General features: G+C 49.5%; 1 protein-coding gene across 6 annotated transcripts in view; it reads left to right on the top strand.

Moving 5' to 3' along the window:
* The first annotated feature begins 325 nt into the window (after positions 1 to 325).
* Camkk2 (calcium/calmodulin dependent protein kinase kinase 2) overlaps positions 326 to 16,165 on the top strand; it is a 50,440-nt gene continuing 34,600 nt past the window's right edge. For 4 of the 6 annotated variants that reach the window (XM_027414036.2, XM_027414034.2, XM_027414035.2 and 1 more), the window contains exons 1-2: positions 326 to 428; positions 14,793 to 15,318. In XM_027414036.2, coding sequence (XP_027269837.1) covers positions 14,851 to 15,318 — 468 coding nt within the window. In that variant the 5' untranslated portion in view covers positions 326 to 428; positions 14,793 to 14,850. Of the gene's footprint in view, positions 429 to 525; positions 919 to 4,997; positions 5,371 to 14,792; positions 15,319 to 16,165 lie in introns of those variants that run through there. The other 2 variants (XM_027414032.2, XM_027414033.2) reach the window with 2 other exon arrangements.

Raw genomic sequence — 16,165 nt, 5'->3', positions numbered from 1 at the left:
CTCCTGGGTTTCCCGCCGCCTTTGGGGAACTTCTCGACGCTCAGAAACAAAGCGGCGAGGAGGAGCTGGCAGGAGCCGAGAGCCACTCACAAACTTGCGGCCTGTGCGCCCCTGCGCGGATCCGGCCTGGCTTCCTGCCGCCGGCCGCCTCCTTCCCCCCACCTCGCCTCCTCCCCGGTGCCACTTAAGTCTCCGCGGGACCCGGCGCGCGGCCGAGGCTGCGGCGGGCACGCGCGCTTCCACGCCGGGTCCTTGGCCAATCAGCGCGGAGCCCGAGGGCCGCCGCTGCCGCCGCTGCCCGCCGCCGCCGCGCGCGAGCCGAAGCCCGGGCGGCTCCTCCCGCGGAGAGCCGAACCGGCCCGAGCGAGCCGAGCCGAGCCGGGGGCGCAGAGCGCGGGAGGCGGCGGCAGCGGCGGCGCGGAGCCCAGGTGAGCTGGCCCGAGGCGAGCCGGGCTGAGGGGGACACGAAGCCGCCCTGTGGGTCTCCGGGTCCCGGGCGCGCGCCGTGCCGGCAGACACAGCCCAGAGGCGGGCCCCGAGGGGACCCCACGTGCGCCGCCCCGAGCCCCGCCACGTGGAGGGCTGCGCCCCCTTCCCCCGGGCCTCCGGAGCGGGGCGGCGCTTGGGCCCGGGCGGTAGGGGCCGGCCTGGAGTTCCGCACCGAGGTCGGCCGGTAGGGGCGGTCCCGGGTCCCGGCAACGGCCTAGGCCACCCCTGGCGCTTGACAGGTGCGGAACCTGAGCGCGCGGGAGCGTCCCACCCCCGCAGCCTGCAGGGCACGGGGCGACCTCGGCCCTAGCGGTTTGGACACAGGCTCCAGGACCCCGAGTCTGCCCTCTGACCACCCGGACCTCACTGGCTGCCTTGATCCTCTTGACCTAAATTTACCTCAAGGCTGCAGCGCGCAGTGCATGAAGAGTGAGTGCATGCTCCGGCCCCTCTGGCTCAGCCCTGGGGCTGGTGCCCCGGTGTCACCGGGGTTTTGCCACGGTTCTCCCCACCCCCTGGCTGCCCAGTTTGGGGGACGGGGTGTTTTTCACAGCTCTGCCAGCCTCCTCTCGGGCTTCTCTCACTTGGAGATGAAGAGGTGGCACTTTGCTGGGGGTGGAGAACGTCAGAGGTGCCATGGGCAAAGAAGCAGCCGTCTGATCTGGGGGTGGGTCATGCCGCGCATTCATTTCCCTAGCTGCAACTTTTACCTTCTTCAGCCTACTCTTGGATTATCCCCAGTCCGGGAGTAGAAACTTCAAGTGCCCTGGGGCATTAGCGATGTCTTTTACACCTCCTCCCAACTCTGCCCCCACAGGACTGAAGGGAGGATTGCTCTGTGTTCCCACAGCTCCTTTGTTCTTTGGAAGTGGCAGGGGCTGCCACTGTTCCCAAAACGCCCCACAGAAACCGTGCAGTTTCAGAATAGATTGTGTATCAGTGTACGAAAGCAGCTTCAGTTTGCCAGATCTTCCTTTTGTACATTCTGCTGCTCTTATCCAGTTCACCAAAGCAATCATTTGATGAGTCCCTACCTTGGATAATCGTAGTGACCTTTTTCATCCATGCCCGGGCTAGAACCCAGTGCCAGGAGCATGCTAAGAGCACCCTCTACCTCTGAACCACACTCCCACCCCCTAATTAACATTTGTGGAGTTCTTGATGTGGCAGAAACTGTTTTGTAGCTTGCATTATCTCATTTAATGCTTATCCTGTTTGTCTGGGAATTTTGTCACTATGGTCAAGAATAGGAGATTGAGGCTCAGAGAGGTTAGTCAACTTCTTGGATCACGAAGACAAGCAAGGTTTCCCTCACTTTGGTGAGGGGGAGCCCAGGCCTGTTTACTAAGCAGCATATGAGGACAGAGAGCAGTCCTGTCAAAAAATTCAGGCTTGTCTTTCCCTCTAGTTGTTAGTGGGCTAATAAATATGCAGTAGTTCTCAGGGGGCAGTGCCACCCTCCTGGTGAGCACTTGGAAACGCAATGGCAATGTGTAGGAGTGACTTTGGTTTGTCAAAATGAGACTAAACACTCTTGGTGCTTAGTGGGCAGGAGCTAGGGAATGCCAAATGTCCTGTAAGAATGTCGCTACCCTAAATGCCAGTAGGAAGACGTTGAGAAATGCCATAAGCCTCAAGTGCTGGGGAAATGGAGAGATAGCCACAAGGTGCATCCTGAAGAAATCTATTCTGATGGGACTGTCCCCCAGAGGCTTCCTGAAGGGAGTGTCATTTGTACCAAGCCTTTGAAGATGTGCTGAAAAGTGGAGGGAGTGGGTAGAGGGAATAGGATGGGGCCCAGTTCAACAGAGGGGGTTTGCGCATTGGATGGAGACAGTGGCTAGGGCTGTTGTCTGTTGTTTGGTAGGCCAAACTTCTGTTCTCAGTCTTTTTGCTTAGAGTCTAACATGGCCCATCAGCCACCCTTGTCTTACTGTCGTGAACCCATTCTGTGGAAGGGCTCCAATTGGCAGTTGTTCTGTCACTTGAGGCCTTTTCCTTGATATGCCTCCTACTGGTGGCTTGAGGGCCTTGTGGATCTCATTTCTTCCTGTTATCCTGGGGATTTGGGCACATACTCTATCACATTTCTCCTTTGAGTCAGAGTCTTGGACTGGTAGGCAAGAGAGCCCCAATGTGGCTTCATGCAGGTGGCTCTTAGGCTGCCGTAGCCTCTTTGGTCACACCTGTACTTTTTCCTTGCAAGTTGAGGGGGTTTCTCTTTGAAAATTGACTTGTAAGCCGGGCGTTGGTGATGCACACCTTTAGTCCCAGCACTTAGGAGGCAGAGGCAGGCACATCTCTGTGAGTTCGAGGCCAGCCTGGTCTACAGAGTGAGTGCCAGGATAGGCTCCAAAACCACAGAGAAACCCTATATCAAAAAACCAAAAAAAAAAAAGAAAGAAAGAAAGAAAGAAAGAAAATTGACTTCTAGGATGAGACACAGCTCAGTTGGGAGAGTGCTTGCATGCCACACATGAAACCCTTGGCTTGGTCCCTAGCACTTTATGACCCGGGTGTGGGGGTACATGCCTGTAATCCCAACACTTGTGTGGTGCAAGCTGGACCAGAAGTTCAAGGTCGTGCTCATCTACATAGCAAGTTGGAGGTCAGCCTGGGCTACATGAGACGCTGTATCAAATTAGGTAAAAAATGATAGAGTTCAGATTGTTTGTTGATAGAAATTTGTAAGTGTTTTGGTTTTTACCTTGCTAGCAAGCCCTCTAAGCTAATCCCCAACCCTTAAAAATAATCAAGGTGAAATTCCCTCCAGCAGCATTTAGGACACTTTCAGTGCTGTGCCTCTATTCCCTCTGTCTAGTTTCAGAGCATTTGCATTGCCTTGAAAGTAATTTTATACTAATAAATAGTCACTCCCTGTTCCCAGTATCCCTCCCTCCAGGCTCAGGCACCCACATGTCTGCTGTCTGCGGATGTGTCCTGAGAGTTACATCTCATGTAATAATAGGTAGTCTTTTGTATATGATTCACTCAGTATCACACCTGCATGCTTCATTCCTTTTTATGGCTGAATAATATTCCATAGTCTGAGTGGACTACATTTGGTTTGTTCATCTAATGATGGACATGTGTGTTGTTTCTAGTATAAGGCTTCTCTTTCTTTCCCTTTTCTGGGAGACAGGGTCTCATTATGTAGTCTGGTCTAGCCTTCACTTCTTGGTCTTCCTGTCTCTGCCTCTTGCATGTGTACACCACCACACCTAGCTGATCTTCTTTCTTCAGTTATAGAACATTTTAAGCACAGAGAAATGGCAAAGTTTTGTTTTGTTCATTTGGACTGGTTTGTATTCAGAAGGCAGGAAGGATGCCCTGGGCGTGACAGGAACTGGACGGTGTGCTGCCCTTTTCTCAGCCTGGCTCTGCAACCTCCATCCCCTGTTTGGGAGGGTCTGGGAACAGAAGGGAGCTGAGGGGAGCTGGGACTTGCTCCCTGTGATAGTCTCTGTGCTGCTAGGGAACAGATGAACTGTGTTCTAGCATACGTTTTCCTTTGGAGAGGAAGAAAAGGGAAATTAGGAGATTCTGTCGTGCCCCCACACCCACCCCATCCTGAAAGCTGCAGAGGGACTATTTTTGTGTTGCCTCTTTTTATCCTGGTGGCTGTAAATAGTTGAGAGATGGCAGTTACAGAGATAAAAATGCTAATTCCAACCTGGAAAGGAGAGACGATGATCCCACAGGAAGTGGGGTAAGAAGGGAGGCCAGGATCTTGCCCTCTGCCCTGACAGGTTGCACAGGAGGCAGGGCTGAGGGAAGGCCAAAGGTGTTTCCCAAGTGCTTCTGTTAGGGCACACGTAAAGGGGAGGCAGTGGTTAGATGGCGGGGGTGGGGTGGGGGGGCATCTCCCTATCCCTGTTTAGGTTTGTTTGGATTATCGAGACAGGGTTTCTCTGTGTAGCCCTGGCTGTCCTGGAATTGGCTCTGTAGACCTGGCTGGCCTCAAACTCAGAGATCTGCCTGCCTCTGCCTTCCTTGTGCTGGGATTTATCTGCCTCTATGCCTAGCTCTGTTGTGCTTTTAAATGTACACTGGAACCAGGAGTGGTAGCACACTCCTTTAATTCTAGCACTTGGGAGGCCAAGACAGGCAGACCTCTGAGTTTGAGTTCTGGCTGGTCTACAAAGTGAGTTCTGGGACAGCCAGGCCTACACAGAAAAACCCTGTTTCTAGGGGGAAAAGTACATTGGGAATGTTGCTTTCAAAGCACCTGGCAAAGAGAGATTTAGGTTCATCTCAGACCTCAATACCCATTCTGGGTCCAGATATGGGGGATATGTGGCCCTGCGTGGGTCGGGGCATGTATACTTGAGTGAGGCTGGAGGGGGAAGGAAGCGGATTAAACAGTCTCTGGACAGACAGGGATGAGGGAGGGGGAGAGGTGTGGGTGGGCGAGACAGGGATGCCTGTGGTGCCAAGCCAGGCCCCCATGTTTCTGGTTGGATCTCTTTCTTTCCCCTACAGATTGAAATTCCATTTGTTTCCCTGCTTCTTCCTTTGACTCAGTGGAGGACTGGGAGGGAGTCAGTCAGAGTTCAAGGAAGTTCAAATTCTGCCTCCCTCAAACATTCACCGTATCTACTCACGTGTTTGTCCTTTCTGTATCTTTAAGGCCTTCAAAGCTTGACCACAGATAGAATTGTCCTGTTCTCTCAATGATATGTGACCCATCAGGTCCCTAAAAGTGGCCATCCGGGGCTCAGAAACTCCTCAGTCATTCAGGGTCTCTGTCTGCAAAGGTCTGGACCTCTGGCTCTATTCCCTGCCCAGCCACAAGCCTGCTGGCCTTTTTTGTCTCACCTACCCTGGCTTTTAGCATCTCCACCTGCAGCCACCGTCGATTGCTGAAGCAGTGGGCAGCAAGTAAGTTCTTACAATATGTCAGTTTGGATGTGAAATTGTATTCACTTTTTTTTTTTTAAATTTAGTAACAAATGATGCCTTGGACCACAGCTAGCAGGGAAGGTGGAAAGAGTTTAGTTACCATAGTGAGATTAGAAATTCTCATTTGAAGCCTGAGTGGTGGTGTCACACACCTTTAATCCCAGCATTCAGGAGACAGAGGAGGGCAGATCTCTGAGTTTCAGAAGAGCCACTGCTACACAGAGAAACCCTGTCTTTAAACAAACAAACTAAACAAATGAAGTTCAAATTTGAGGCTGATCATGTGCACATCTTTAATCCCAGCACTTGGGGGGCTGCAGAGGCAGATGGATCTTTGAGGGATCTCTGAGTTTGAAGCTGGCCTTGTTTACAGGTTGAGTTTCAGGACAGCCCAGTCTATGTAGAGAGATCCTGTCTCAAAAGGTAAAAAAGATTCAAATTTGTTTTTAGTATAAACAGTCAAGGAATTTTCCTTTTCCTTTTTTGGGGGTTGGTGAGAGGTGGTGTTTTGAGACAGAGTTTCTCTGTGTGGCCCTCGATGTCCTGGAACTCTCTCTGTAGACCAGGCTGGATTTGAATGCTTAAAGGTGTGTGCCGACACCCCTAGCTTTTATTTTCTCAATTTATGTGTATGTTTGTGTGAATATATGCCATCTGTATGCCAGTGCCCACAGAGGCCAGGAGAGAATGTCAGATGCCCTGGAGCTGGAGTCAAGCAGTTGTGAGCTGCCTGGCACGGGTGCTGGGATCTGAACTCAAGTCCTCTGTAAGAGCAGCAAGTGCTCTTAACTGCTGAGCAATCTGTCTCTCCAGTCTGCAGCAGTCAAGGAGTTTGGCTGTGTACCTTCGGAAGCCTTTGCTCTGCTTTTGTTTAGTGTGCCCCCCCTAGAACTCCCCTGGTTGTATGATCATGGGCAAGTCACTTAGACTCTCTGTGCCTCCATCTCCTCATTGGTGAAGTAGGGAATAATAAGGTTATCATGAAAACCACTGAGTTGGTACAGGCTTAGTATGATGCCAAGCAGCCAAGGCAGCTAGTTTCAGGTATTAAGTATTGCTACAGCAACAGCTGTCACAGCTGTTGCTATAACGGGTGAAAATCTTCAACAGGCTTTTTCCAAGCTAGCCAGTCACTCAGGTCTTCTCCATCACTAGCTTTTTTCTCTCTAAAATAAACAAAACATTGACTTTGTGGGTGTTGTTTTCTGCCTAGCCATCAATGTAAAGGCTGCCTGTGTTATTAGGGACTAGGCAGCTGCGGAACAGCCTGGCCTGCATGAGTGCCTTTGAGTGTAAGGAGCTGAACTTAGTGGAAAAGCTTTTCTGTCAGTCTGGTCTTTGTCACTTGTAGTCAAAGTCTTTGGTAAGTGATGAGCTCTGTTGGCTCAGGTTGTTGGAAATGCTGGGATATATGAACTCCAGAGATAGATGGATCTAGGTGCTAAATCAGTTTTCCATCCATTGTTTTTCTTCTCTCTTGATTGACTTTCTTCTGAAGCAGCACCCTCCTGATGGATATTCTTACAGCACTAAGTTGGACAGGAAGAATCTTTTCCTCCCTTTTAACACTTAAAGAAAAAATCTCAGAGTAAGAACCAGTAGACTGTATTTGGTCACATATGTTCTCTTGAATCCATCACTTGACCAGAGTACTTGATGTCCAGTTTGGCAGTTTTGAGTCATGGATGAGGCCCTGAAACTGGTGGTGGGGTTGGCTCCATGGGGCTGCCTCACATAGAAAGATGTGTTCCCAGACTAAAGGAATGCCATCTCTAGGCCAGCTAAAGACAGCGTCTGACCTTCTGACTGGTCTTGGAATGTTTGAAATATACACCCTCCAGTTTACATTTGTTGAATGCCAGCTGTGTTCTAGAAAGTTCTAGGCCTGAGAATTTAGTGGTGAATTCAAAACCTCACTCTCCTTTTAGTCAAACCATGTTGCTGTGCTGAGTCTGGGCATTTGTTCTTGGTACAGTTGGCGGCTGTTGCCTTTGGTCTCCCCTCATACAGATTGAGTTCCCAGGAAGGCAGCGACATGGCCTATGCCAAAGATTTGACCCAGCCTGTACTTTACTCACGACACAGTTTGTGACCTTTGTAAGGCTGTGTCTGTAACCTTTAGGTTTTTTCTTTTCTTTTCTTTTTTCTTGGAAATTGCAGAATAGGACTGTTGGCTGTGGCACCATGGTCAAGTACTTGGCTCTGTGTGTGCAGGGGCTGTGAGTTCCACCTCAGGCACCTCGGTGAAACAAAACAAAACCGGCCCATTTTAGCTCTACTCAAAACTACTGTGTGATTCTAGGTAAATCAGCAGTTTTTAAAACAATTTGACATTTGGAGCGTGAGTTCATGAGTGTGTGAGTTCATGACACAGTATGAGTGTGGAGGTCAAAGGTCAACCTGGGAGTTGGTTCTCTGCTTCCACCATAAAGGGTTCCAGGAATCAAACTCTGGTCATCACACTTGACAGCAGTCCTTACCCACTGAACCACCTTGCCCTCTCTAGTGACTCTTTTGAGCCTTTATTTTCTGTTGGTAAAGTGAAGAATTTAGGGCAGATGACCGTGGAGGTGTGTGCCTAGTCTGCTAACGTTGCTTGACTCTTAAAGCTGGAGTTGTAGGCTCAGACACTTGTAATGGTGAGGTAGGTTATGAGATGTGGGATGTAGGGAAGGGAGGTCATGGAACATGGCCTACCACCTGACCTTGGCTGTACACTGGAAATTGTTTCCCTTGACCAAACTTGCTGTGAGTTACTGTTTGAGTACTTAAGAGGTGTGGGGGAGGGTTGTCACGCTGTGTGTGTGTGTGTGTGTTTGTGTGTGTGTGTGTACCTATAAGCCAGAGGTTGACAGAGATGTCTTAATTGCTCTTCATCCTGACCGGTTGAGACAGGGTCTCTCACTGAACCCAGCATTCACCAGGTGGCAGTCAGTCACATCTGGCTTTTTTATGGGGTTGCTGTGGAGCATAGCAGGCATTTTACTGAGGGAGCCATCTCCCTAGTCTCCTCGTTTTTGTTTGCGTGGTAGTGCTGTTGGTTGGCTAGCTGTGATGGCACATACCTATAATCCTAGCAGTCAGGAGGCTGATGCAGGAGGATCACAAAGCTAGCCAGTGCCACATGCTCTGTCTCATTTTTTTTTTTTAATTTTAATTAAAAGGAAAAGGAAAGTATTTCCAGGACAGACTTCCTTGACCCTCAGCTTCCTCCTTCTTTGCCAGCTGCCTCTCTTCTGGTCTCTTGTGTACCCGTCTGGCTGTCTACTCTGCGCTGTAGCACTAGGGTGCCTCCCCTAGTGTTAAATGTTTCATGAGGTTGTTGTGGGTCCCTTGCTACAGAAACTGCACAGTATCTCCTCCATAATCACTTGGAGTTTTTCTTTGACTATTTGGTTCTGTGTTTTTTGAGAAATGCTCTCACTGTGTAACTGTGGCTAACCTCAAATTTGCTGTGGTGGTGATGCACACCTTTAATCCCAGTACTCAAGAGGCAGAGGCAGGCAGATCTCTGTGAGTTTTGAGGCCAGCCTGATCTACAGAGTGAGTTTCAGGACAACCAGGGCTATAAAGAGAAACTCCGTCTTGTAAAAACTGCTCCCTCCAATTTTTCGACGTAGCTGAAGATGAACCTTGAGACCTTGAATAGGTTCTAATGTCCTTGCCTCTACTTCCATAGTATTACAGTACTACTATAGTATTATAGCACTACTATACCTGGTTTATGCAGTGCTGGGCATTGAACCCAGGACCTCTTTCATGCTTAGCAAGAACTCTACTGAGTAAGCTTCAACCCTAATTGCTTGTTAAAAGAACAAATGAATGGCCGGGCATTGGTGGCACACACCTTTAATCCCAGGACTTGGGAGGCAGAGGCAGGTGGATCTCTATGAGTTTGAGACCAGCCTGGTCTCTAGAGCGAGTGTCAGGATAGGCTGGCTCCTGATAGACAGGATAGACAGGGCTACACAGAGAAGCCCTGTCTCGAAAAACCAAAAAAATAAAAAAATAAAAGAACAAATGAATGAATGAATTTCCTTTAGAGCCTTAGGCCTCAGTTTCCCCAGGTGAGAGAGGGTGTGGCAGTTTAGGGATTTTCCTGACTCTAGGGATGACATCATTCCTGGCCTTGGTAGGATCTGTGGAGCTGATTTGCCGCCCCCCTATTTTTGTCCTGGCAAGCCAGGGAAGAGGGGCTCTGAGGACCCTGAGGGACTCTGCGGAAGGTGTCTCTGATTTTGAGGCCTACCCTCTGAGTTGTCCTACAGCCCCACAGTGGCTCAGCTCAGCTTGGCATTTGGCAGGAGGCAGTTGTGGTTGGAAATGGCCCCCAGGAAATGGAAATGGCCAGGCGTTTCCTGGAGGCCTGTGCCACTTGGCTTTCTGGCACAGGAAGGAACATTCCTCTCCTCCTGGCTGGAGACTGGCTCCATCTGCTCCAGGAAGGGTCTGGTGGCTCCACTGGTGCCCTGGAGTGAGGGGGGCCTTCTGTGTGGGGCAGTGCTTGTGACTCATGGGAAACTGCCAGGCCAGGCCAGGACCGCTGGCGCTTTGCCAAACCCAGGCAGCCTTATAGGAAGGTCCTCTTCAGTCCTGTGTTCCGATTCCTGCCCCTCCCTGCAGAGGGCTTGTCCTGCGGGAATTACACAACCAAGCTGAGTTATTCCATGCCTGCTGTCTTAAAGCAAATTCAGTACAGTCCTTTATGCCAAAACTACTGTCTTCATGTTCAGTTTTCTGCTAGAGACATGTTGGTAGCTTCATTAGATTCTCATAGGGTCTCTGGCCCCTAAACAATTCAGAATACTGACTTAGACTGTAGGGGTGGGACAGGACTCTTCTACACAGCCCTCCTGACTGTTCATCTCTTCTCTAGATCTGGGCCTGCCTGTCTTCATAAGCAGCCCTGGCCTGGGTCTTAGTGCTTCTGTTTTCCTCCTTCCATCAGACCTTGAAGGCCAAGCCTGCGTCAGAGGCAGTGGCCAGGGAGGCCCAGACCAGACACCGGCTGCCCAAGGAGACTTGATTAAAAGCAGCTTTGTTGGGGGTGGACGGCTTGGTGTCCTTGGCCTGGAGTAGAGATCGATAAGCAATTGTTTTTCTGTTGGCAAGAAAAAAAATCTCCATTGATTCTCGCAGGCACTGCCAAGTCTGGTTTTCTTTTCAGGAACACTTGTAACCCCAACAGAAGTAGCTCTGAGAGGAAGGACAGGCCGCCTGCCCTGAGGGTGGATGGGTCAGCCAGGATGATGGAATCCCACACAAGAGCAGATAGACTCACTAGGACAGAGGTCACTCCAGAACATTCTGGAATGTTAGGGTTAGGTTAGGGTTAAGGACACACAGCCCCACTGTTTGTAGTCATTGTATTGAAAGAATAGCACTTTTTTTTTTTCATTTTTCAAGATGGGGGGTTCTCTGGTTAGCTCTGGCTGTGAACTTGCTCTGTAGACCAAGCTGGCCTGAAACTCACAGAGATCCACCTGCCTCTGCCTCCCAAGCACTGGGATTAAAGGCGTGCGCCACCACTGCCCTGTGAAAGAATAGCTTTTTAGCACTTCCATCATGTTTTCTGAGTGCGTGACTCATCTGCTCCCCATTACTATCTGGAAGGTGTCCATCTTAAAAATGGGGAAACTGAGGCAGAGAAAGACTAAGGCAAGCTAGGAAAAGGATAGTCCCAATCCATGGACTCCAGGCCCTGCCTTCCTCTTCGGAAGATGAGGGTCACAGAAGGTTATGTGAGACAGCAGCCGCCAGGCTGCAGAGAATGTGGGACTTCGTGAGAATCATCCACTAGCAGTCACGCCAACGCAGGGAGGGGCACAGCTGAGGATGTCTTCCTTGGTGCATTACGGTGTGGCAGGTCTGCTCCAATCATGGCTGCTTACTCTCCTTCTGGAAATTCATTTTGGGGGCTGGAGAGATGTCTCAGCAGTTAAGAGCTCACTGTACTCTTGCATGGGACTTGAGTTCAATTCCGAGCTCCCAAGTCTGTTGGCTCACAACTGCCTGTTACTCCTGGAACAGGGGATGCCATGCCCTTTCTGGTCTCCAGGACACTTGCACTCCCATGACACAGACACACATATACGTAATAAAAATATTGTATAATACACACACAGTGAAAATGAGCCATAGCCACCATTTTTACCTGGACTCCTCCGTGGCGTCAAGCATGTCCGCTGTGTTGGGCTCCTCCCTTTCATCAGGACCTCCTTGTTCTCCACTCTCCTCAATCCTGCTCACCCTGCTGCTTTCTTCCCTTCCTGTTTTGCATGAAGGCTTTCATGTGGTCCAGGCTAGCTTCAAACTCCCCGAGTAGCTGAAGTTGACCTTGAATTTGTGCTCTTACCTGCCTGTTTCCTTGGCGATAGATTTCCAGCAAGCACCACCACGTGCAGTTTATGCAGTGCTGGGGTTGGAACCCAGGGCTTTGTGCATGCAGTTCCAACACTGTACCCACCTACTCAGCCCCACCCCAGCCCTGGCCTTTTTTTTTTTTTTCCGTATGAATTTGACCACCATCAAAAAACAAACAAAACAAAAAACAATAAATGAATAAATAAAAATAAAAAAGCCCACCACTTTTTTTTTTTTATCATAAATGGTGTTCGTCTGTGGGCACATGTCAGGTCTGGGAATGCCAAGGCTTTTCTGATTGTAGGATTCCCAGCCACCTTGCCTGAAATAGTAGATGTTTTGCAAGTAATTCTGAATGGACAATTTGGAGAGGGCTGGGCAACATTTCTGTGTCTCAGCTGGGTCCTCTAGGGAGCCCTGACTTTGTGCCACTTTCACCCTTTCCTCTCAAGGCCCTCCTCTACCAGTGTGACCCAGGAGGCCATTTTACCCACTCAGGTCTCTGCCGGCACCCCCTGTTTCCCCAGCACCTAGAGAGAGCTTCCTTGATTAGCACACAGCTGCCATCACATCCCTGGATGCACTTACCTAACTCCAGCTGTGCCCGTGACATTTGTCCACCAGAATTTGTCAAACACATGAGCTAAAGGTTAATATTCTATCCCAGCAACGTTGAGAATTGACAACCTGTGGGCATGTATCAGGCTGTCCTGTCTCTCTCTCAAATTAATACAAAACTTCATGTGACATAAAATTGATTTTTTTGAAGTGGAGGCACAGTGCTGTAGAACCTAAAGCTTCTCAAACCCTAGTTAGGAGCTTTACTGTCAAGCTGATAGCTGCACCCCTAGCCTTCCAATTAACCGCTCCTCCCCCCCCTTTTTTTTTCTTTCCTTTTAAACTTGAGACAGTTCTCACTGTGTCCCTCTGGCTTGTCTGGAGCTCATTATGTAGAGCAGAATGACCTGGAACTCGCAGAGATCCTCCCGCCTCTGTCTCTGGAGTACTGGGAATAAAGGTGTGCACCACCATCCTTGGCAGATTAACCCTGTTAAGATCAGTAGTTCATTGCGTTTAGTACATGGCATGAGGTTGTGAAGCCACCACCTCTGTCTAGTTCCAAGACATTGTCACCAAGATGAAACCCTGCACCTGTTAAGCAGTCACTGAATTGCCCCCAGAGTGCTCTGAAGTCCCAGGTAATGGTATGCTTTCTGTCTCTGTGGATTTGCCTAGTATGGAAATTTCATTTCCATGGAATCATGCAACACATATGGGCCTCTTGGGACTGGCCTTGCACTTGGCATGACATTTTCAGCTTTCATCTGTGTTGTGGCCATTGTCAGTGGTTCAGGCCCTTTTATGGCTTTGTAGTTTTCCACTGTATGTACGTATGGGCCACATTTTGCTTATCCATGTTCTGACTTCCTTCTCTTAGCTACAGTGACGGGTGCTGTTTGGTTGTACTCTGACTTTTTGAGGAACCACTCACAGGCAGCCATCTTGGTTTCCTAGGTGGTGCTGGGGATTTAAACTCCATTCCCGTGCTTGTAGGACGGTCACTCTTATACTGAGCCATCTTCTCAGCCTGTTTGTTCTGAGACAAAGTCTCAGTGTATAGCCTGGCTGGCTTGGCGCCCCCACACATATAGAACAGAGGTCTGATAGCACATCCATGATGCTGCTTGTGACATCTTAGTCCGTGGGAGAAGTCTGCCTCTGTCATGGCATAGTGCAGCAGGGAACATACATGCCTATCTAGCATTTAAAAATATTCCAGCCGGGCGGTGGTGGCGCTCACCTTTAATCCCAGCACTTGGGAGGCAGAGGCAGAGGATCTCTGTGAGTTCGAGACCAGCTTGGTCTACAAGAGCTAGTTCCAGGACAGGCTCCAAAGCCACAGAGAAACCCTGTCTCGAAAAACCAATAAATAAATAAATAAACAAATAAATAAATAAATATTCCAGATAATCACTATTTCTTAAAGAAGTGTGTGTGTGTCTGTCTGTGTGTCTGTGTGTCTGTCTGTGGCAGGCAGGTACATCACCTGGAACTGGAGTTAGAGGCAATTGTGAGCTGTACAAAGTGGGTGCTGGGAAATCAAACTTGGGTCCTCTGCAAGAGCAATAAGTGTTCCTAACGGCTGAGCTATCTCTACAGCACCAGATAATTTTACTACTTTAGAGCTATTGCAGTCAGTGATCTGAATTTTACCCCCAGTGCTCATGGCAGCACTTACTTGCTCACAAGCCCAGAGGTGGGAGGAGATGGAGATAGGTTGGTTTTGAGGGCTTGCTCATCAGCCAACTTGGCCTAATTAGAGACCCCAGCTTCTGCTGAGAAACCCTGTTTCCAAAAACAAAATTGGAGGGCTGGACAGATGGCTCATTGGTTAAGGGGACCTGGGTTCAATTCCCAGTACTCACATGGCACCTCACAGCCACCCATACATAATTCCAGATCCTGTGACTCCAGTGCCCTCTTTTGGTGTCCTGGGCACCCATCAGACATGTGATACATACATACATACATACATACATATGCCATATACATAAAATAATTTAAAGCTGGGCAGCGGTGGTGCACACGTTTAATCCTAGCACTCAGGAGGCAGACACAGATGGAACAAGAATACATTTTTGCATAAACTGGGAGATCACATAACATTCTGTTTTTCGATATTTTCTTTTTTCAAATAAAGCTCTTGTTGTGTAGTCCAGGCAGATCTTGAACTTCTATTCCTTCTGAGGGCTGGGGTTATAGACATGCACCACCACGACTGGCTGCACATTTATTTTTGGTTTGTAATGAGACCGAGTCTTGCTCTGTGTAGCTCAGGCTAGCCTGGAACATGCTACGTCGTAGCCCAGGTTGGTCTTTAATTCCCAGTGATACTCCTTTCTCAGCTTCCCAAGTGTTTTACCACCATGTTGGGCTGCAAATTTTAGGGATGCAAAGCCTATGCACAAATCAGCCTGGCCCTGAGGAGTGACTGCTTTTCTATCTCTGCCTTGCTGATCCTTTTTCTCCTTCTGCAGGCAGCTGTGCTGCCCATGGAAGCGCTGCGGCCTGGCTGATGAAGTTGGTACACACACCATGTCATCATGTGTCTCTAGCCAGCCCACCAGCGACCGGGTGGCCCCCCAGGATGAGCTGGGAAGTCGGGGTGGCAGCCAGGAAAGCCAGAAGCCCTGCGAGGCCCTTCGAGGACTCTCATCCTTAAGCATCCACTTGGGCATGGAATCCTTCATTGTGGTCACCGAGTGTGAGTCAGGCCAGGGTGTGGACCTCAGCCTGGCCCAGGACCAGCCTCTGGAGGCTGATGACCAGGAACTGCCTCTTGATGCCTCAGAATCTGAGGCACAGCCTCTACTTTCTGGTCGCAAGATGTCCCTGCAGGAGCGATCCCAGGGTGGGCCAGCATCTGGCAGCAGCCTGGACATGAATGGACGCTGCGTCTGCCCATCCCTGTCCTACTCGCCATCCAGCTCCCCACAGTCCTCCCCCCGGGTGCCTCGGCGGCCCACAGTGGAGTCGCACCATGTCTCCATCACAGGTTTGCAGGTTCGTGAGTGGAGTGAGCTGTGATGGGGGTGGGGGGGGGATGCCAGGATGAGTTGAAGGACAGTGGAGGCTACATATTGGCATGAAGTCCTAAAAAAAAACAAAACAAACACTCCCTTCGCATTTCAACTGTACAAACTAGTTTTTCTCTCTGGCTGCTCCTGGGTAAACTTCCCACAGTCCAGACTGAGGGTGTCTCCAATAGGCTGGGTGGCTGCTTCTCTTTCACTGTTCCTTTGCCAGTAGCTACTGAACCCTGATGGTTTTGTTTCTTTGAGACAGAATCTCACTATGTAGCCCAGGCTGGCTTTGAACTTTCCGTGATCCTCTCTCCTCATCCTCCTGAATGCTGAGATTACAGGTGTATGCTGCCACTCCTGGCATTCTGAACTGCTTTTTTTTTTTTTTTTTTAAATAATGTTTTAGATTAGTTTGCAGATTCTAGGGTTTTATGTAAGCAGGTTCATTGCCTGTGCAATCTTTTTCAGCTCAGTTTCCTCTCCATCGTAATGATTTTGAGATTCATCGTGCCAATAGATACACTCTTGGCCCTGAAAGCTACAGAGCCAGCCAACCTTGAAAATATTCAGAGGAAAAGAAATTTGCAACTGTATGAGCCTGTGAAGGCTATTTTTTCTTGTCATTAAATGATAATTTAAATAGTTCCTGCCTCTGAGCACTAGAGTAGAATGACTTACATAATATATATTGTATTAAATATATAAGTAACTTGGAAATGATTTAAAGTGTGTGTGCAAGCGGGAGAGATGGCTCAATGGAAGAAGCATGGCTGCACTTACAGAGGACTGAGTTCTATTGCCAGTACCCATATGGAGGCTCACAACTA

Source organism: Cricetulus griseus, chromosome 4 (genome assembly GCF_003668045.3).
Source record: "Cricetulus griseus strain 17A/GY chromosome 4, alternate assembly CriGri-PICRH-1.0, whole genome shotgun sequence".
NCBI classification, from domain to species: domain Eukaryota; kingdom Metazoa; phylum Chordata; class Mammalia; order Rodentia; family Cricetidae; genus Cricetulus; species Cricetulus griseus.
This window is presented reverse-complemented; position numbering and strand designations above follow the sequence as displayed.